At 42.5% G+C, this 22,882-nt stretch overlaps 1 protein-coding gene across 1 annotated transcript in view; it reads right to left on the bottom strand.

Moving 5' to 3' along the window:
* The window catches only part of ST8SIA4 (ST8 alpha-N-acetyl-neuraminide alpha-2,8-sialyltransferase 4), a gene marked incomplete at its 3' end in the record, with an annotated part of 92,412 nt that overhangs the window by 49,616 nt on the left and 19,914 nt on the right, over nucleotides 1-22,882 (bottom strand). Inside the window, exon 3 of the mRNA XM_083351965.1 lies at nucleotides 12,580-12,837. Within this exon, the coding sequence (XP_083208091.1) occupies nucleotides 12,580-12,837 (258 nt within the window). The remainder of the gene's footprint in view (nucleotides 1-12,579; nucleotides 12,838-22,882) is intronic.

The raw sequence follows: 22,882 nt of genomic DNA, 5'->3' as shown, positions 1-22,882 counted from the left end.
TGTTCTCCTCTTTATTGAATTTCACTAATAATAACAAATTCATCTTCCAGTAGGAAAGATAAAAACAAAATGATGCACTGCATGAAGGACATTTTTTTTACAGTATCTGAAAATAAAAGACATTATTTTCATGTGAAATATTGTTTAGTAATCACAAAGCCTATTTTTTGAATTCAGAAATCAAGTGACTTGGGGGGGGGGGGAAATCCACCATTTTCAAACTGTTCTGGAAACCAGAACTATTATTTTACAGAAGTTTTGATATAATCTTTTTTTTTTACAGAATAGGGAAGTTATGGCCATGAAAACAAGATTTTGCTTTGCCTTAATTCTGTATCTTCCTTTTTTCACTCTGAATCAGGACCAGAATAAAAGGTCATAAAATAGCTGGATGCTAACTGTTGAAGCACATCTTTTTTTTAAAAAATTTTTTTGAAATAATTTGAAAACAGCTTTTGCCAAAATAATAAATCCAACTATCCTTTGCAGTTAACCTTCCATGTCCCGTAAGGCATGTAATTCAGAATAATATTGCTGGTGTTTTTGTTAGCACAGTAGACTTCAAAACTGAAGAAACAAACTTCTGCCAACAGCTGAGTAAACATCAGTCAGTTAATAGAATAACAGAGCTGGATGGGATTTTGGAGGTCTTCTGTTCAATTTCAGACAAATGACTGCTAATCTGTTCTTAAAAAGTTTCTATGATAGAACACCCACAACCTTTGGAGAGAAGCCGTTTTAGTGGTTAATTGTTCCAACTGTCAGGAAATTTCTCCTTAAATATGGTTCTCTCCTTGATTAGTTTCCATCCATACCCAATTCCTGCCACTGTTCGTATGTTTTAGTCTCCAGTCCCCTAATCATTTTTATTCATCATCTTTTTTTATATCATGGAGATCAAAAATGATTGCAAAACTCCAACTGTAGTCTTATCAAGGCATTATAAAGCAGTACTAACACTTCACATGATCTAGATTAATATTAATCTAATATGAATACATTATTGTTAATTAAATAAATCAGATGCTGAAATTCACACAACTCTAACAAAATTGATATATTTACATTTGGACGCTTATTAAAAAGGAATTAGAAAATTTCCTAAGGATGAACGAAATGAATCAGGGTTCATGATTTATATGCAAAACAAATTTGGGCTGCCTCAAGAGCATGAATTTGATTGCTGAATAATCCCATTTATGGATTCTCTGAAAGGACAGCTTTGCTAGTTATTGTTGCTTTTGCTTTTGGCATGCTAGGAGGGGTTATTTTGGATGGAGGGATCACAAAGGGGGAAAAAAAACTCACATTCTCAGTTCCTAATTGCATGACTGATGTTTAAACAGAGCTCTGACTCATTCCATTGTTGAAGAGACACTTCTAGCAGTGGTTGAAAATGACATGAAAAAATAAGCAAAAGGAACATATGTAAATTTTGGGGAAGCGGGGGGGGGGGGGGAGAGAAGGCACATATTTAGTTTTATATTAAAACCTTATTTTAGCCTCCTGAGAATAAAAACTATGTCCTAATATTTTGGCCAAATTAAAATTTTGCCTCTAAGAATTTACAATATATAGAGAGAAATAATTCAACTTGTCACTTATTTAATTCTCCCATTCAAGAAGGCATTCTCAAGACAGGAGTTTGGTGGAAAACTCCAGTTCCATTCAACAGAATGAGAAGAACCCCCAAATGCAGCTGAGTTAAGCGTGCAGAAGAAATGGGGGCATGGTAAATATCTCCAATGACACGGTAATTTCTTGGGCTGTAATGAGTAGAAATGTATTTTCACACTGCAAGATTCTGTTAATACAACCTTATAATAAAGACAGAACTAATACTTCTGGGGTTTGCTTCTTGACTGGACCACCTGAGAAGGCTGGTGGAAGAACTTTAGAATAGTCCTTCTAAACGGCACTACTTTCAACTGTGCTAGATGTTGACTTGAATGGTCTCATTTGTAGGGTTAACAGTATTCTCACATGTTAGCAGAGAATGACTTTTTGTAGATATGCATGACATTCTGAAATGGTTAGATTTCCATTTGAATCCATATCTGAAATAATGTTCTTTAAAATGTTATTATTTATTCTTCCAGATCTAAACCACTTCCCAATGATATTGTAAATATTTTTTATGGTTTTAAATAGATATCTCAATTCATTTCAGCTCCCAATCAAGCTGAATTTCATTCCATGTTGTTCCATGTGTTCTAGTATAAGGAACAATGAGATTTTGAAACAAATCAATGCTCTGTTTTCAACTTGAATCTCCAAATATGCATACATCAACATAAATCTCATAAAGGAATAGTTGAATCAAACATTATCTTTATTATTTATTTCTTCATTAAATTTTAATGTTTTGCTTCCTCAAATACCCTTCAGAAAAAACCAACATGAACTGACTCCACCTACTTTTATGAATTCAGGATAAAAATGTAGGGAGCAAAGGCATATTTTGAATTCCCTCCAGTAGAACATTCAAAACATTTAAAATTTTGTTCTGTTAGAATATAAGATGCTTGAAACATAGTCACATTTTAATTGCAGCTGTTACATTTCAAGCTCAGAATAAAGTATTTTGTGTACATACCTACTACTCAGACGGTAGACATGTTTACCTCTAGAGCTAATTCTGGGTTTGCAGCCAAGAAGTGTTCACAAGATGTGATGATTATGAAATAACACTACGATACAAAGATCTGGTTGGATTGTATATATGAATAGTGAATTATCCCCTTTTCCTTGATAAAAAGGAAGATTTAATATTATGTAGAAAGTCTATCTATCTATCTATCTATCTATCTATCTATCTATCTATCACCATCATCTTTAGAAAAAAAGCAGGAAGGAACTAAAAAATGGTGGACTGGAACATGTACCGTATATACTTGAGTATAAGCCGACTCGAGTATAAGCCGAGACCCCCAATTTCACCCCCAAAAACTGGGAAAAGTTGTTCACTCGAGTATAAGCCGATCCGCCGTTCTGCAAGCCTCCGCCGCCGGCGGAGGCTGGATCCGCCATTTTGCAAGCCTGAATACACAGGAATACCCTGTGTGGCCGCGGCTCTCGGGGAAGCCCTGGCTGTCCGCTTCCTCACTCCACGCTGCCATTCGGGGCCCGCGCGTTCCCTGGGCAAATCGCGGTGCCCAGCAGGCGAGGAAACACGCCCATTCCAGTTGCCCCCCCTTCCCTCAGGAGATGCGAAGCAAGTGACCGCCCGGAGCTTACCGAGGACTTGCGCGCGGTCTCCGTTCCTCCTGCCGACGTTTGGGGAGGTTTGGGCGCCTCCCCAAACCTCCCCAGGTCTCCGTTCCTCCGCGCAGACCTGCCGACGTTTGGGGAGGTTTGGGCGCCTCCCCAAACCTCCCCAGGTCTCCGTTCCTCCTGCCGATGTTTGGGGAGGTTTGGGCGCCTCCCCAAACCTCCCCAGGTCTCCGTTCCTCCTGCCGAAGTTTGGGGAGGTTTGGGCGCCTCCCCAAACCTCCCCAGGTCTCCGTTCCTTCTGCCGAAGTTTGGGGAGGTTTGGGTGCCTCCCCAAACCTCCCCAGGTCTCCGTTCCTCCTGCCGAAGTTTGGGGAGGTTTGGGCGCCTCCCCAAACCTCCCCAGGTCTCCGTTCCTCCGCGCAGACCTGCCGACGTTTGGGGAGGTTTGGGCGCCTCCCCAAACCTCCCCAGGTCTCCGTTCCTCCTGCCGATGTTTGGGGAGGTTTGGGCGCCTCCCCAAACCTCCCCAGGTCTCCGTTCCTCCTGCCGAAGTTTGGGGAGGTTTGGGCGCCTCCCCAAACCTCCCCAGGTCTCCGTTCCTTCTGCCGAAGTTTGGGGAGGTTTGGGTGCCTCCCCAAACCTCCCCAGGTCTCCGTTCCTCCTGCCGAAGTTTGGGGAGGTTTGGGCGCCTCCCCAAACCTCCCCAGGTCTCCGTTCCTCCGCGCAGACCTGCCGACGTTTGGGGACATTTGGGCGCCTGCCCAAACCTCCCCAGGTCTCCGTTCCTCCTGCCGAAGTTTGGGGAGGTTTGGGCGCCTCCCCAAACCTCCCCAGGTCTCCGTTCCTCCGCGCAGACCTGCCAAAGTTTGGGGAGGTTTGGGCGCCTCCCCAAACCTCCCCAGGTCTCCGTTCCTCCTGCCGAAGTTTGGGGAGGTTTGGGCGCCTCCCCAAACCTCCCCAGGTCTCCGTTCCTCCTGCCGAAGTTTGGGGAGGTTTGGGCGCCTCCCCAAACCTCCCCAGGTCTCCGTTCCTCCGCACAGACCTGCCGACGTTTGGGGAGGTTTGGGCGCCTCCCCAAACCTCCCCAGGTCTCCGTTCCTCCTGCCGAAGTTTGGGGAGGTTTGGGCGCCTCCCCAAACCTCCCCAGGTCTCCGTTCCTCCGCGCAGACCTGCCAAAGTTTGGGGAGGTTTGGGCGCTTCCCCAAACCTCCCCAGGTCTCCGTTCCTCCTGCCGAAGTTTGGGGAGGTTTGGGCGCCTCCCCAAACCTCCCCAGGTCTCCGTTCCTCCTGCCGAAGTTTGGAGAGGTTTGGGCGCCTCCCCAAACCTCCCCAGGTCTCCGTTCCTCCTGCCGAAGTTTGGGGAGGTTTGGGCGCCTCCCCAAACCTCCCCAGGTCTCCGTTCCTCCGCACAGACCTGCCGACGTTTGGGGAGGTTTGGGCGCCTCCCCAAACCTCCCCAGGTCTCCGTTCCTCCTGCCGAAGTTTGGGGAGGTTTGGGCGCCTCCCCAAACCTCCCCAGGTCTCCGTTCCTCCGCGCAGACCTGCCGAAGTTTGGGGAGGTTTGGGCGCCTCCCCAAACCTCCCCAGGTCTCCGTTCCTTCTGCCGAAGTTTGGGGAGGTTTGGGTGCCTCCCCAAACCTCCCCAGGTCTCCGTTCCTCCTGCCGAAGTTTGGGGAGGTTTGGGCGCCTCCCCAAACCTCCCCAGGTCTCCGTTCCTCCGCGCAGACCTGCCGACGTTTGGGGAGGTTTGGGCGCCTCCCCAAACCTCCCCAGGTCTCCGTTCCTCCTGCCGATGTTTGGGGAGGTTTGGGCGCCTCCCCAAACCTCCCCAGGTCTCCGTTCCTCCTGCCGAAGTTTGGGGAGGTTTGGGCGCCTCCCCAAACCTCCCCAGGTCTCCGTTCCTTCTGCCGAAGTTTGGGGAGGTTTGGGTGCCTCCCCAAACCTCCCCAGGTCTCCGTTCCTCCTGCCGAAGTTTGGGGAGGTTTGGGCGCCTCCCCAAACCTCCCCAGGTCTCCGTTCCTCCGCGCAGACCTGCCGACGTTTGGGGAGGTTTGGGCGCCTGCCCAAACCTCCCCAGGTCTCCGTTCCTCCTGCCGAAGTTTGGGGAGGTTTGGGCGCCTCCCCAAACCTCCCCAGGTCTCCGTTCCTCCGCGCAGACCTGCCAAAGTTTGGGGAGGTTTGGGCGCCTCCCCAAACCTCCCCAGGTCTCCGTTCCTCCTGCCGAAGTTTGGGGAGGTTTGGGCGCCTCCCCAAACCTCCCCAGGTCTCCGTTCCTCCTGCCGAAGTTTGGGGAGGTTTGGGCGCCTCCCCAAACCTCCCCAGGTCTCCGTTCCTCCGCACAGACCTGCCGACGTTTGGGGAGGTTTGGGCGCCTCCCCAAACCTCCCCAGGTCTCCGTTCCTCCTGCCGAAGTTTGGGGAGGTTTGGGCGCCTCCCCAAACCTCCCCAGGTCTCCGTTCCTCCGCGCAGACCTGCCAAAGTTTGGGGAGGTTTGGGCGCTTCCCCAAACCTCCCCAGGTCTCCGTTCCTCCGCACAGACCTGCCGACGTTTGGGGAGGTTTGGGCGCCTCCCCAAACCTCCCCAGGTCTCCGTTCCTCCTGCCGAAGTTTGGGGAGGTTTGGGCGCCTCCCCAAACCTCCCCAGGTCTCCGTTCCTCCGCGCAGACCTGCCGAAGTTTGGGGAGGTTTGGGCGCCTCCCCAAACCTCCCCAGGTCTCCGTTCCTCCGCGCAGACCTGCCGACGTTTGGGGAGGTTTGGGCGCCTCCCCAAACGTCGCGCAGACCTGCCGACGTTTGGGGAGGCGCCCAAACCTCCCCAAACGTCGGCAGGTCTGCGCGGAGGAACGGAGACCTGGGGAGGTTTGGGGAGGCGCCCAAACCTCCCCAAACTTCGGCAGGAGGAACGGAGACCTGGGGAGGTTTGGGGAGGCGCCCAAACCTCCCCAAACTTCGGCAGGTCTGCGCGGAGGAACGGAGACCTGGGGAGGTTTGGGGAGGCGCCCAAACCTCCCCAAACTTCGGCAGGAGGAACGGAGACCTGGGGAGGTTTGGGGAGGCGCCCAAACCTCCCCAAACGTCGGCAGGAGGAACGGAGACGTTTGGGGAGGCGCCCAAACCTCCCCAAACGTCGGCAGGTCTGCGCGGAGGAACGAAGACCTGCCGAGGTTTGGAGAGGCGCCCAAACCTCCCCAAACGTCGGCAGGTCTGCGCGGAGGAACGGAGACCTGGGGAGGTTTGGGGAGGCGCCCAAACCTCCCCAAACTTCGGCAGGTCTGCGCGGAGGAACGGAGACCTGGGGAGGTTTGGGGAGGCGCCCAAACCTCCCCAAACGTCGGCAGGAGGAACGGAGACCTGGGGAGGTTTGGGGAGGCGCCCAAACCTCCCCAAACATCGGCAGGTCTGTGCGGAGGAACGGAGACCTGGGGAGGTTTGGGGAGGCGCCCAAACCTCCCCAAACGTCGGCAGGTCTGCGCAGAGGAACGGAGACCTGGGGAGGCGTCCAAACCTCCCCAAACGTCGGCAGGTCTGCGCGGAGGAACGGAGACCTGGGGAGGCGCCCAAACCTCCCCAAATGTCGGCAGGTCTGCGCGGAGGAACGGAGACCTGGGGAGGTTTGGGGAGGCGCCCAAACCTCCCCAAACGTCAGCAGGAGGAACGGAGACCTGCCGAGGTTTGGGGAGGTTTGGGGAGGCGCCCAAACCTCCCCAAACGTCGGCAGGAGGAACGGAGACCTGCCGACGTTTGGGGAGGCGCCCAAACCTCCCCAAACGTCGGCAGGTCTCCGTTCCTCCGCGCCCTGCCTGCCTGCTTCTTTCCGCTGCGGAAAGAAGCAGGCAGGCAGGGCGCGGAGGAACGGAGACCTGCCGACGTTTGGGGAGGTTTGGGGAGGTGCGTGCGCACCTCCCCAAACTTCGGCAGGTCTCAGACGGCGGTGGCTTGGGAGAGGTGCGCGCGATCCCGGAAGCACCAAAGCCTCGGCCGCGCACAAGTCCTCGGTAAGTTTTTTTGTTGACTGGAGTATAAGCCGAAGTGGAATTTTTCAGCCCAAAAAGTGGGCTGAAAAATTCGGCTTATACTCAAGTATATACGGTATTCCCTATGTTAAATATACTAATTTAACTATGTTATTCATGTCCATATATATCATTATTTCAATGTTCACCTTAGATCTAGAAAAGCAATAAAAAATAGTCCAGATCTGGCTTGAGAACAACAACAAAAGAGAACAACATTCCAGGGGGAAAAAACCCTTTGGAAAAGACAGTTGTGCAATGGTTTAGAATGCTGCTAGCCTACTCAGTTTTAGCACTTCTGGATATGATGACCAGATTCCAGAATTCTCAGTAATAAGCATGTTAACTGAGGAATTCTGGGAACTGACATTTACATGTCAGCAAGGTATTCAGAATGTGGAAGGCTTGTATCACATACACTGTTATCTCCAATTTGTTCCTAGAGGTTAATGCACCAGTCTAGAAACCAGGAAATTGTGAGTTCTAGTCCTACCTTTACAAGAAACCTGGCTAGGTGACTTTGGGTCAGTTATTCTCACTCACTTCACAAGGGTATTGTTGTATGGAAAATAGGAAGAGGAAGGAGTATTAGGTATGTTTGCCGCCTTGAGTTATTTATAAAAATAATATAGGGAGGATAAAAACATCTAAAGGTAAATAAACATAAATAAAATTGATGATTAAAGAATACATGGAATACAGTAGATATAAACAATTAAGATCTAAATAACTAACATAACTAAGACAGAATATCAGCAAATAACCCTTTATCTGCAAAGATAAAGTGTGGATTGCTAAGGCTCAAAATAAACTAAGGCTTGTGGCAAGTCAAAAACAACAACAAAAAACTTCTTTCAACATGTAAAAAGCAAGAAAAAAGTTAAGGAAATGATTGGTCCATTAGTGGGAGAAAGTGGCCAGAAGGTGACAAGCAACAGGGAGAAAGCAGAACTAGTTAACTCTTTTTTTGCATCCATTTTTACACAAAGGGACAAAACAGTTCAACCTATCAAAAAACAGTACTGTAAAAAAAAACGCCAAGTTATGATAGGCAAAAAAATGGTAAGCAATCACCTGTCCACCCTAGACAAGTTCAAATCACCAGGACCAGATAGATTACACCTCAAGGTTCTGAAGGAACTGGCAGATGTGATCTTAGAACCACTGAACTATATCTTTCGAAGATCCTGGAGCACTGGGAAACTACCAGAGGGCTGGAAAAGAGCTGACGTAGTTCCCATCTTTAAAAAAAGGGGGAAAAATGGATCCAGGAAACTACAGACCTATCAGCCTGAACTCAATACCTGCGAAGATTCTGGAAAAGATAAGCAAGCAACAAATCTGTGAACACCTAGAGGCAAACAAAGTCATTACCAAAAGCCAACATGTCATAAACAGATCATGCCAGACAAGTCTTATTACATTCTTTGACCAGGTGACAAAATTAGTGGACCAGAGAAATGCGTGGATATAATTTACTGGGACTTCAGTAAGGCATTTGATAAAGTAGACCACAACCTACTACTTGATAAGATAGAAAAATATGGGTTAGATAGCATCACCACCAGATGGATTCGTAGGCTTTCCTGCCTGAGCAGGGGGTTGAACTAAATTGGGGTTCCCAACCCCCGGTCCATGGACCAGTACCAGGCCGCAGCTTGCCAGCAACTGGTCGACACAAACAAGCAAAGCCCCATCTGCAGGATGCAGGTAGCACACAAAACCATGCACCCTTTGGTCCTCGGGAAAACCTCTCTCCATGGAACCGGTCCCTGGTGTCCCAAAGGTTGGGGACCTCTGGACTAGACGACCTCCAAGGTCCCTTCCATCTTCATCATCATCATTATTATTAATCTTCTAGATACAACTCAAACTAACTATAACTGATACTGAAGAATATGTTCTTGTATTAAATTCAAGCTATGAAATAATTTTATGAGCATTCCCTTTGCCTCCACTAATGCAAAAAGGAAAACAATATACAAATAACTAGAAAATCATATATATTATTGAAATGCAACAGTCTATTCTGACTACTAGGAAAGATGAATACATCACAAGATATTCCATGCTGAAGAGTAATTTTAAAACTTTTCTTTAAATGATGGTGGTACCACTAATAAAAAGTCCAATAAATTATATTAATGGTGATGCAATGAACAGATCCTCAAGAATACTTCAGTGTTTCATATGATCTTTCTAGACCACAGGTCAGCAACCCGTGGCTCTGGAGCCGCAGGGGCTCCAGAGACAGGCAGTTGCGCTTCCCTTCTCTCTCTGTGTGTGTGTGTGTGTGTCTGTGTGTAACTCACACTGTTCTCTGAGAAGCTGACAAGCTTATTGTGTGGGGCTCCTGCCTTTGCTGCGTCTTCACAGGAAGCAGCAACTCTCAAGGGCAGGAGAGCCAGCCCAGTAAGAATGTGTGTCAGCTTGTCCGAGAACAGCATGAAGCCAGCTTGCCAGGTGAGCAGAAGATCGGAGAAAAAGAGGGGGGGAGGGGGGAGATAGAGAGGGAGGGAGGGAGAGAGAGAGAGAGAGAAGAGACAACTCATGCACAGCAGCCTCTATTTCTTTTTAATTAAACTCTTCAATAAAGTCCCCCCCACATGTGTGTGCACGCATTTTGTGGCCCCCAGTGTTTTTTTCCCCTCTGGGAAACAGGTCCAAGTGGCTTTTTGAGTATTTAAGGTTGCCGACCCCTGGTCTAGACCTATAAATTAAAAACACATGGATATGATTTATTTACTTTCTGCACAGAACAGACATACACGCCCATACTCTATATAAACTTTGTAATTTTTTTCACTTGTATGTGTTCCTTCTAAGATCAAGAAGCATCTTAGAAATTAGATGGACTATGTTAGATAAATTGCAGAATTCTATCTCATTTGTGTTGCAGCAACAACTGACAGCTATTAATTATACTTCAGAAACATCTGCAAGATGGTAGGTTATCCAGTCAAATGGTAAGCATAAGGATCTACCATCATCCTTGCTACATCGTCTCTGGCTGGAAAAGTGAAGAATCTCTTTTGATTTAAAGAAAAAGTAACTTGAAACAAACAATTCTTTTAAATAATGATATAAGTGCAGCAAAACAAACAAACTGTAAAACTTGTAGGCTTTTTAAATAGAACTTTTCACTTCCCAGAACAAATAACAACTTTCACTTTGTAAAGATAACTGCCTGAACAACAGTAATTTACACAGCTTTTAAACTCTACTTATTTATAGAACTCCAAATGTCTCTACACGGAACTTAAGCTATGTTCCACTATTTAAAATATGAACACAGAAAGTTAACCTACTGAACAATGACATGTCCTGGTCTATATATTTAGGAAAGTTGACAGTCACATTTATTTCAGTAGTGATCAATTCCTACTGAAGAAAGAAAATGACAAGGAAACAAGGAACTCTTGCATCTGACAGCCACCCTTTAGCCCCACCTCCTAAATCTTCTAAGATTTACAAGAAATCTATGGTAATGTTGATGGAGAAGGTGATATTCTTTATTTCTATTTTTTGGGGGGGAGAAGTTATAAAACTAACTGCAAGATTTGCCCCAACTTAGCACAATTATTTTACCTACTCTCTGCAAAAATGCAAAGAATTACACCATCAAAGATTATTAATCCAGTGATATAATGGGAAGGGAGGGGCCTGCAAAGATTATGGAAATAGGAAGCTTAACGTTGTTTAATTTTGACCGGATTGCTCCCTTCTATAATTTGATACCTATAGGTCAGGGATTTCAAACTCGCAACGTCACATGACGTATTGTGACTTTTTGTTTCATTGCCAGTAATGGGGTGGGCGCGGTTTTGCCATGACAGCCCATGGGCCAGCAGTTTGACACCCCTGCTGTAGGTCTAGTAGACTGTAACTTATAAAAATAAGAGCAAGCATAAATGATATCTAATTGATTTTATTAGCTCCTTTAGTACCCAATCTAGAGATGCGGTAGTTTTTTGTCTCCAGACAACGCTGGCTCTTTGATTTAAAAAATAAAGAACCAGCTGCTAAAATCAGTCATGACTAGCGGAGTAAAGCCCACAGGGACACTTTTAGCTTTTTAGTTCCCAATGCCTAAATTTAATTAAATTTATTTTACCTGCATTTTGATTTCTTGCTGATCTATGATAATGCATAATTTTTAACTTTGAAAAAATTATTAAAATGAAATATATGACCGTATTTGTGCGTGTACTTAGGATGTATTTTCAGTGCAGTACAGCATATAAGAATTTAGATAGGAAATTCTAACAATTCCCTTAATGGGAATTATTTGGCTAATCCCCAGTGTATTTCATCTAAACATAACCATAGATATTCCAAAGGTGCTTTTTCAAGTGGCAACTGGACTTTTGTATTTTTCTTCTCATCCAAGAAGCTACTTCAGCTACGGCTGGATGGTGGGGAATGGAAAGATTTATATTTCTTGCAGACAGATGGTAATTTGCATTCTTTTAGAAAATCACTGAGGCCACTTGGAGGTTTATCTGTGTCATCAGGTTTACCTGAGTGGTACAAATGGGTGTGGAGCCTTTTTGGAACTGCTGAAAGGACTGTCTGGTAGACAGAGATAGATGACGTTGTATCCCTCCCCCTCTTTTGAGAGAGCTGTTCAATTTTGACTCAGATGGCCTCTTTGACCCCTCTTTCAAAACCAGAGGTCCTCTCAGTCCAAAATGTGAACTTTGCTGTCTTCAAGTGTGGCCTTTGTCTTTTAAATGCAGATGGACTGCTGAATCTTGTCCTGATGGGTTTGTCCTCCTATGCCTGTGCCATGCGTTTATGAAGTGGTTGTTTTATTTCAACATTGTACAGATCTGCACGTCTCACTGCCTTGTACTGCATATACCTCTTGGATGAAAAGCGAAACGTCTTCAAAGAAAAACAAGAAAGTCCAGCTGCCTCTTGAAAAAGCACCTTTGGGATAACTATGACCTGGATGACTGAAAATCTCCATTGACATGTAACCATAGACAGTGCATGTATAATAAATAAATATGGTATTTTTCTATTATGATGACTGGCAAGAGAGAGAAATTGAAAACATTTTCTTTTTGTGGAGCCAGTTCCCTATCAAAATAATTATTATGCCTGCATAATGAGCAAAAGCAGATCCTACAAACAGTATCACCAATCTCTCTGCAGCCTCCAGCAGTGCAATTTCTCATTCATAATATATGGACAGCCCTGTTCCTTTCTTACTGAAATATCTTTAATTTGGGCATCATATGGTGAAATATATATTCCAGAAATTCTGAGCTATCATTCCAAGTTGAGCATTTCTGTTCATTGCTGTTGAAGTAATAAGTAATCTGTCAAGCAAAAGATAAAGGCTCACCTTATAACGAACTCATGGTTGTCAATCTCTTTTCCACACCCACTATCCAGAAGGATGCCAGAATTTCCTACAACAGAACATGTCTTAAATCGACGATTCTTCATTGGAGAAACTTCAGGAAGGAGGCTATGCAAATCCTGAGAAATATTTAGTGTACGGCGTCTGTCTAACACATAGTGGATTACATCTCCGGGCTTGAAACTGCTTTTGACGACTGAGATGTCTCTTTCGGCATCCAAGAATCGAAGAATATTCTTCCTGCATTATAAACAAGAAGGCAAATGCATTGTACCTCTTTAAGAACTAAAGCAAACTGTTGTTGGATGATGCCCAGAACACAAGAAAACCTGTTGCTCATATATCACTTTTGAAAGATGTATTTCAGAAAACCAATCTGGGTTTTTTTTTGTGGGGGAAACTCACCTCCGAACTTGCATGGTCACTTCAAGATACTTCATACTTCAATTGCCTAATTCAAATGTCAGATGAAATAACTCTCTGCAATACACCAGGAGGAAACCAACATTTTAGGACGGAGGAGGAAATAATACCAAAGTTGAAGACTCTGATTCTCACTGAAATGGTACCAAGCCCTAGTTTGAACTTTATATGATACCCCTTTTGTGCAAAATCTCCATTTCTCTGATATATTCAGCAAGAATGGAAACATTTTTCTTTTTTTCAGCAAGATATGACACCTCTTGAAACAAAGAGTGAAAATATATTATCTGTGAACTTTTTAAAATTATAATGAAATTACATTTGTAAAGCTAAGATTAAAAATTACGATGTAACTTTAAAATTTCATGTCCAACTCCCACAAATCCATTTTACTGATTTTTTTAATCAACAAAGCAGTCAATAATTTTTGAAGAAAAATTAGATTCAATCATATCTGTAACAAAATTATCACTTATAAAAAGCATAATTCTACATATAACACAATAAAGAACTTTTAAACATTCCTGTTTATTTAACAAATCAGTTTTAGATAACATACTAAATTATAGCTATATGTACAATATTAATAAGAAGTTAGGCTAAGATGGTGAGCAAAGAACCTCTGTTTCTAATAGATGGTTATTTCTCATGTTTTCATCTGCAACTCTACATTAGTGTACATTTTCAATAGAAATGTCATTTCAAAGTACTTTTTCCAGCACAATCCTGAAAGGTCTATTAAAAAGGTTAGTTGTAGAGTCAAACTTTATCCATGAGGAAATGGCATCACTTTGATTCCAGAATCCCTACCTCTTGTCTTACCCATTATCCAAATCTGGATGCAAACAAGCCCAAGCTACTGTAAAGAGCAAATAATACTCCCGAAGGCCTGTTCCTAACAAGAAAATTTTCTCTTCTTCTGCTTTGGGAATGGACTCACTGTGTGCTTTCTCTTACTGTTTCCTTTGAAGAGAGAAAGAGTTGCTTAGGGCACTGTGTGGCTAATTCTTGGAGATCAGATTTGGGATAGAGCAATTAGATTAGTGAATAGAAAATACAATGAATCTCTTGGAAGAGCAAAGAGGATTCTGCTGAAGTTGAGAGTTTTCTGCATTCTGTGAAATATACTGTATCAAGGACCGTGAGGCTTTTTCTCTCATCTCCACATATGCACAACATCCTCTCCTTCATCTCCCCAATATAGCCTTGACTGAAGGAGAAAGAAATAAACTTGGACATAATATGCAAAAATCCTTGATGCCTCAGAGTGTAAGAAGTTCCTCAAAACTCCACATGCAGACAACACAGTGACAGAATCCATTTATAAATATTTATATTTATATTTATTTGATTTATATACCACCCTTCTCCCGAAGGACTCAGGGCAGTGTACAGGGCAATAAAATACCAAAAATAGAATACAAAAATTAAAAACAGATTAAACAATTGTGCCCAAATATAATAAATTAGTTAAAATCAGTAATTAAAACCCAAAACCCATCACCCATCAGACCAGGCCAGCTGTTCAAATAAGTGAGTTTTTAGATCACGTCGGAAGGAGCGAAGGTTGGGAGTCATCCGGAGCTCAACCGGTAGATGATTCCAAAGGTCTGGCGCACCCACAGAGAACGCCCTCCCCCTGGGGGCCATCAGTTGACATTCTCTGACCGGTGGCACCCTGAGGAGGCCCTCTCTTTGGGAGCGCACTGGGCGAAGGGAAGTTGACGCCGGCCGCAGGTGCTCCCTTAGGTACTCCGGACCCATGCCATGTAGGGTTTTATAGGTCATCACCAGCACCTTGAATCTCACCCGGAGGGCAACTGGAAGCCAATGCAGCTCACGAAGCAGAGGTGTAACATGGGAGTATCGGGAGACCCCCAACACAACTCGCGCGGCTGCATTCTGCACCAGTTGAAGACTGTACGCAAGGCATCCCGGTCCAGATAGGGCCGCAACTGGTGCACCAGGCGAACCTGGGCGAAGCCCCCCCCTAGTCACAGTTACTATATGATCTTCTAAGGAAAGCTGTGAATCTAGGAGGACACCCAAGTTGCGAGCCCTATCTACAGGGGTAATAACTCACCCCCCATAGTAAGAGATGGAACAATCTGAATTTCACGAGATGCCGGCACGCACAGCCACTCAGTCTTGTCAGGGTTGAGTCAAAGCCTGTTCCTCCCCATCCAGACCCAGACCGCCTCCAGGCAACGGGACATCACGTCGAGGGCATCACTGGGGTGGTTTGGGGTCAAAATAAAAAGCTGGGTATCATCAGCGTACTGATGATAACCAACTCCAAAGCCACGAATGATCTCACCCAGAGGCTTCATATAGATGTTGAACAGAAGAGGCGAGAGGACCGACCCCTGAGGGACTCCACAAACGAGAGGCCTCGAGGTCGACCTCTGCCCCTGTCAACACCGACTGCGAACGTCCCAGGAGGTAGGAGAACCATTTAAGAACAGTGCCTTCCACTCCCAACCCCCTGAGACGCCGCAGCAAGATACCATGGTCGATGGTATCAAAAGCCGCTGAGAGGTCTAATAGGACTAGGACAGAGGAACAACCCCTGTCCCGAGCCCGCTAGAGATCATTCACCAGAGCAACCAATGCCGTCTCCGTGCTGTGCCCAGGCCTGAAACCCGATTAGTATGGGTCCAGATAGTCAGCTTCCTCCAGGAACAAAGGGAGCTGATGCGCCACCACCAATGTGGTTGGTGAAGTCAAACCAGGCATTCTAGACTAAGGTAGGGGGTGCATTTGGCTGGATTGTCAGATGAAATGCATGAGGGTGAGACAGAGAACAAACTGTGTTTTCTGTCAAATGAATATTGCAGTATTTATTTTATACAGGTTTAAATGGTCAAGAATTCCATTATAACAGCCAGAGAAGCACCAAAACTGATAGTTAACCACAAATTCACACATTAATTCAAGAGGGAAAGATAGCAATTTTCTCTAAGACTGTGCCAAGAGTAATTGCAGAGTGAGCTTATTGCTTCACATAGATGCAGTTCTTTTCAAGTACCTTCAGCACAACTGTGTCCCTAAAGCAGCAGGAGATAAAATTCAACTCAGAAACTTGACCTTTATGCATTTAAAATACTAAAGCCACAGGCAGTCCAACCCTTATTTTTTAAGAAAAAAAAAACCCAGCTCTGTATGAGAGCAATATAAATCTGTGGAAAGAACTTTGGGTAGAAAGGATTCAAGAGAAGGAAAAATTGGGAAGAGGAACAAATGGTTGCAGTGGTTCATTTAGTGACTGTTCCAAGTTACAACAACAAAAAAGTGACTTATGACATTTTTCACAATTATGACCATTGCAACATCCCCAGTCACATGATCAAAATTCAGATGTTTAGCAATCAACTCATGTTTATGATGGTTGAAGTGTCCTGCAGTCATGTGATCACCTTTTGCAGCTTTCTGACAAGCAAAGTCAGATTCGCTTCACAATCATGTTAACAACTGCAGTGACTTACTTAATAACTGTCAAGAAAGGACATAAAATGGGGCAAAACTCACTTAAAAACTGTCTCAATTAGCTACAGAAATTTTGGGCTCACCTGTTGTCGTAAGTCAAAGACTACCTGCATACTCTCTGCCAGTTTGAATTCTGCCTCTAGTTATTACTGCCTACAGAAGGAATGCTTGAAACTGCCTTATGTTGGTTCATTGGTTAATCTATCCCAGTTATTACTCTGAAAGGCAGTGTTCCTTCATGATTTCAGGCAAATTGATGGTCCCTCTTCTACCATGGATGAAATGTTTGTAGGCATCCCATTATAAAGCTTTTCTTTTAAAAAGCGCTTGCTATAACTTAGTACTGAACACAAAAGAGTGTTTTCCAATATGCTCTCCAACATATTTCTGATCCATCTAAGTCAGGTATGTCAAACCTGCGACGTCACGTGACTTCACGCGACGTATCGGAACTTTTTCCCCATTACCGGCAATGGGGTGGGCATGGTTTCCTGGTGACACGTCCAGCCCGCGGGCCGGCAGTTGGACACCCCTGATCTAAGTATATTTCTGGTGCATACTCAGCCCATCAAGATAGATAAGACTGTGCAGGAGCTAATCTTTTCAAGGAAGGACAAAGCAACCTGAGGAAGACTTCCCTGATTACTTTGAGGTAACTTAGCTTCTAGGCAGGCACACAGACACACACACATACACAAATGGCCTTAGATTTCTATGAGGACAAGCTGTTGACTCACCTTTCAGAAACTGTTATGTGCCCCAGGAGGCTAAGATGTGTTATCTCTTCAAGTACTGCCTACCTGCAAACAACCTGCCTACCTGATAAATATCCCATATTTTAGAAAGGTCTAGCTTGACAATTATTCTTTTCCTAGCCTGTAGCCTTTTAGTAATTAACCTTATACTTGAAACTCATCTTCAAAGCCATCATCTCCAATGACTTATTGTTTATCTTATGCTAAGGAATGGATAACCATTTAGTAGCAAGACATATTCAGTAGTTTTTTTCTGGAGAAGCAAAGATTGCATTCGCAAATGAGTTGGGGTGATGTCACACATGAAGATAGGAATGCTTCTTGCATGTGTGCAGTTTGTCAATGGATGAAGTTTTCCTTTAAAAAAAACATATGAAGCCTAGTTTAGGTTTTATGGCAGCTGAACATGCTCCAATCTTATGCAATTTCTTCTCTCGGGATTTCCCAGACAACATGCCTGTTGCTCAGATTTCTGGAAGTTAAAGTACTTATTCCACAAAAGGTGAATTGTGAAAAATTTAGTGAAGACAATGGACAAATGACCACAAGGTAGTGGCTAAGTCTCCAACCTTGGCAACTTTACAACTTGTATGGCTAGCTGAGGAATTCTGTGGGTTGAAGTCCAGAAGTTGTAAAATTGCTAAGGTTGGAGCCCCTGACTTAGAGGACTAAAAGGAGGTAAGTCAAATGAAATGAATAATTAAAAATGCTTAGTCATGACCTTTGTTTCCTTCAGTTGTGCTTACCAGCTGTTAAAGAACAGCAACAGTCCCCTATATCATATTCTGCTTAGAAGATTCATATGGGGATCTGATTGATCATTAGAGAAATAGGATATAAGACTAGATGGGTCTTATTTCCTGTAGCACAGCGGTGTCAAACTGCTGGCCCACGGGCCAGATGCGTCATGCCGAAACAGCATCCACCTCATTGCCGGCTATGGAGAAAAAGTTGTGATAAGTCACAACACATCACGAGATGTTGCAAGTTTGACACCCCTGCTCTAGGAGAGCTCTTTTCTTTGTAAATGACAATTGCAGTATATTTACAGACTTTAAAACAACATATAAACTAGAAAAAAGGATAGATTTCCAAACAGAGATTCACATAGGAAATAATGCCATTAAAATCCCGAGTATCCATATTCAGTGCTTTAAGTGAGAAGAATATTTCTTACATTCTAACTTAAACTTATTTCACTGAGGTATATTTACTCTCTCACCCACATACACACACACACAGGAAACTTAAATATTGCTAAATGTGGGAGGAAAAAAATGTTTTTCTCTGTCTTCAGTAAACAATATACCACTAAGAACAAGGAAATATATGTTTCAGAGTAATGAAGCAAAATGAAAAATATTAAAACCTAAAGTACTTAGAGCTCCAGATAAATGATAATAAAGTAAGGCAAATGTTTCATTTCCCTACAGTTTCACTGCTCTGCCATTTATTTTTATTTTTATTCTTAATGATATTTTTATCCTTAATGTAATCTTGCACCTAAATGGATTTAAAAGCCTTTCAAGTCCAAAATACCTAGCTTGGCAAAATGTATGAGTATTCCAAAAGGATAATGCAATGAATTGTAACAAATTTGTATAAGTTTCCAAGTTTCTGACTCAAAACAGGTGGCCACATTATGCCGAGTCAAACAACTGCTCTAACTCGGTGGTATCAGAGATGCAGATTCATTTTTTTCTGTAATAGTCCTATTCCATGGGTGTCAAACCCGCAGCATCATGCAACTTTTTTTGCATTGCCGAAGCTGGGGTGGCCATGGCCTCTGTATGATACAACCGGTCCACCGACAGTTTGACACCCCTGTCTTATTCCCTTGAGAGTAGACCTTTATGGGCTCTATGCCTCTAGTCACTGAGGGGAAATCAAGAGCAGATGAGGTTGAAGCCAAAAGCAGGCAAAGCAATACCTTTTTGGTTGCTCATCTCTTTCTCTCTCCCACTTCCTCTGTTGAAAAAGCTGTTAGCAAAAGAACAAGATGTTTTTGCCATCAGGTAAGTTGCTCAGAGAGCTTTTGAAATCAAATTAAGGCTTAAAGCAACCAATTCACCATCTATAACTGGAAACTGCTCTATTAAGTTTAATAAAAGTCCATAACTTGTGATGCCCACAATTGAAATTACATTACTTTAAGACAGGTATTATTTCCTCCAAGGAGTCATGGTGGCATAGAACAGAATCCCCAGCTCAATTTTTTCCACAGGAACAACACTTCAAGTTACATTGGGCTGAAAGATAGTTCAAAGTCAACTATGACCTCCTGTAGCTTAAGATGGTCTTGAACCTGGCTATCACTCGTCTAATATCTAGCACTTGAACCACTGGTTCTACCACATTGTTCCATCCTTTCCTTTGTATTGTCTTTCAAGATGAAAAACATGGTTTGGTTGTTCCTTGCTGTGTTATTTATACAATAACTTTGTGTGGTAAATTGAGGTAGAAGAAAAGACTGACTAGTTCAATATCTTTTTATGAATTTCATTGCCAAGTGAACATTTGAATTCAGATCTCTAATTTCTTTTATTAAGTACATTATAATGTGTATATTAATAATTGTGTGGCTGCAATTGTATTTTTAGCATCCTATAATAGATTTATGGAAAAGAGTATATTAATATATTTTAGATGCTTAATAAATAGGATCCAAGTTGCCAGAAAAAGCTCTTAGCAAATATCTCCCACAAATTTAAGAATATAAATTTTCTAGAAGGCTTTTTTAATTCTTTACTGCTAGAGTTGTTTGGTTTTATCAATCATTAACGGTAACAATTTTTGGGAACCCAGACAAATAAGATACTAACCTAATTAGAAACTCTAATTTTAGCTAGTTTAGAATTATAAACTTTTTGACAATTTACAATATGATTTGTATCAAAACAATTGGGCAAGACATGTGTGAAAGTACTAAAAAATTGACAGCCTGTCTTAAAATTCTTTTCTGTAATAAAAGCATGGAATCTACTGTACTATAAATCATGTACAGAGAAATATAACCTGAAAAAAAAACTCCTGAAAATATTTAACTACCTTACATGAAATCAGAATACTGAACTAGGTCAGGAATGTCAGGATTTGATTTTACCAAAAATTAGTTAATCAATCAGCCTCTAAGGGCTACATTGATACGATGTTGATGTTACTCTTTTGTAAAATGAATAAAATATTTTGGATCTTTTTTGATAATAAGTGAGAGTGGAGGGGGGAGACTGAACAGAAAAAGAAAACAAGAGTGCGAAGAGATAGCTTAGTAATGAAGGTTAAGTCATTTATTTTCTGTTTTATTTTCACATAATAAGAAATGGAAGTATTATACAACTAAAAATCTGTGTTTAGCTGCTAAAATGCCCTTTGAGTCACTTGCCATCCAGAGTTATGGATAAATTTATGACAGAGAAATCTCAGTGCCTGCCACAGAAGGTGCAGTGTTACTTCTAGGTTGCAGCAACGTAGGAGCAGTTCGAAATGCCTGTTCAAAGAAACAGTAGCAGGGAAGGCATATGAATAAAGTATCCAAAAAATTAAACATTAAGCCAGGATTTGGACTGATCTGGCAGAACTAACTTAATGTTATATTAATAGAAATTGAACGGAAGTATTGGGTCTTTGGTTCAATGGACCTATTTGGAATTTGGGTACTCTTATAAAATGGTTGCCTTAGTAGCTACTAGTTATAAACTACATACTTTTAAGAAGTCAAAATGATGCAATTACTCCTCCCCACTCCTTTTAGTCATCAGTCTGCTTTGCCTATTTTCTAAGAAAGTACAGCACACAACTATATAAAAGCTTTCTAAAAACTGTTAATGGAACATAGATATGAGCCCAGAAGCATTTTGGGAAGTAAAGATGGTAGCTTCCTATCATTACAGTTGGTCACACAGTCAGCTAGTTGTTTAGGCTGGATTTGCACCCACTGAGTGCTTCCCAAGGACTTGGGATAGGCAAATATTTTTGTTTCATGGTATTATTATTATTATTATTATTATTATTATTATTATTATTATTATTATTATTATTATTATTATTATTATTATTATTATTATTATTTTAAAATCAGGGAAGGCATAGCAATAAATAAGACAAGTATCACTGGGCATAATGATATCCAGTTGAATCTGAGAATCTGAGACACGGCGATTTTGAACAGCTTGCAACTTTCTTCACTCAATTTAACCATTTTATCACTAAGGGAAAAAAATCATTCCATTTAAAAAAAAATATCCCTCAAGCTTCTTACTTTTAAAAAGACATAATGACTGTGATTATGTGATAAATACATAACTTAATGTGAACTTGGTTTTTTTAAAAAAATATTGATTTCTCATTTTAAAAATGCAAATGATGTAGCTCAGTAGTTAGGTTCAAATCTCCGAGTGTCAAGAAGACAGATGGTCCAAACAAATCTTCACAAAACCTGCTTTTAAAAAAGTTCATACATTCCACATTTGTAATTAAATTATCGTGAGGAATGAAGATGAAAGATTTGTGTTTATATTCTCCTAGGAGTTATTGATTTCACCAAACAAATGGCTACTGTTATAACTAACTCCTCTTTACTTTATCCTATGAGACATCTTTGTAAGGAAAGTCTTCACTTTTTAGAGACTTTACTGATCATTTTTCTAACAAATGAAATCACTTTATTAAATAGAACAAATCACAGATAATAAATATGCGAACCCATTTCTTTCTGGACCCGTCTCTTTAAAGCTGAGGCTGATGGTTTAACTGATCTTGGGCTAATTTGTATAAAAATATCTCTTAATATTTAACATGAGACAATACATAGAATGATTTAAAATATTGCTACAACTGAATTACATTGCACATCGAACAATCCATTGGTTAAATCACTGCTTAGCATGGAATTGTGAATCTAATATTATTTTCAAATTAATCCTGGCCATGCCTGGAAACTAATTAGTATAAACAGAAAAATGTGTAAAATGTATAGACTGTTACAGAGGTGGGCTTTCCCCCCCCTAATGTTAAATTAATAGGTGCTTTTTGGTTTTGGAACTTAACAAGTTACATTCTCTTTTTCACATCAAAGAAAGGAAAGTCTGGCTGAAATGGGAATTAGGAAAATGTCTCCTGCATCACCTAACAACAAGCTATTTTCTTCAAATGAGCAGTTCCCTGTGAGACTACAAACTCAATGCAGATTCAAATGGCATTTAAAGGATGAGTAAGACCACTGTTAAAATTTTATTATTCTATATTCTTGCAGAATTGCAATGGTAGACAATATATGTAGCTCAGGTTTGAAGGCTTAAGTAGGAACCCATATATGCCACAACTAACCATACCTTACTTCCCAAATCCACAGCATAGAAGGTGTTACCTAGGCAGGTCCTGAAACACGTACAAGTGAAAACCTACGGTCAGACAACTCCTACAGCCCAGAATTCCCCAAATCCATTTTGATACCAGTTGCTAAGATAAGGTTCTACCCATTGATCTTACACACACATACACAGATAGACACACACATACATACAAACACATTTCCTTGGGTTGCCGAAATCCACACTAAGTCGAGTAGCACAGTGCCATTGAAGAGACTGAGTTTCTTTATGATTAGTTGAGGGGGAGATACA

This window comes from Vipera ursinii (genome assembly GCF_947247035.1).
Source record: "Vipera ursinii genome assembly, chromosome: 2".
NCBI classification, from domain to species: Eukaryota; Metazoa; Chordata; class Lepidosauria; order Squamata; family Viperidae; genus Vipera; species Vipera ursinii.
This window is presented reverse-complemented; position numbering and strand designations above follow the sequence as displayed.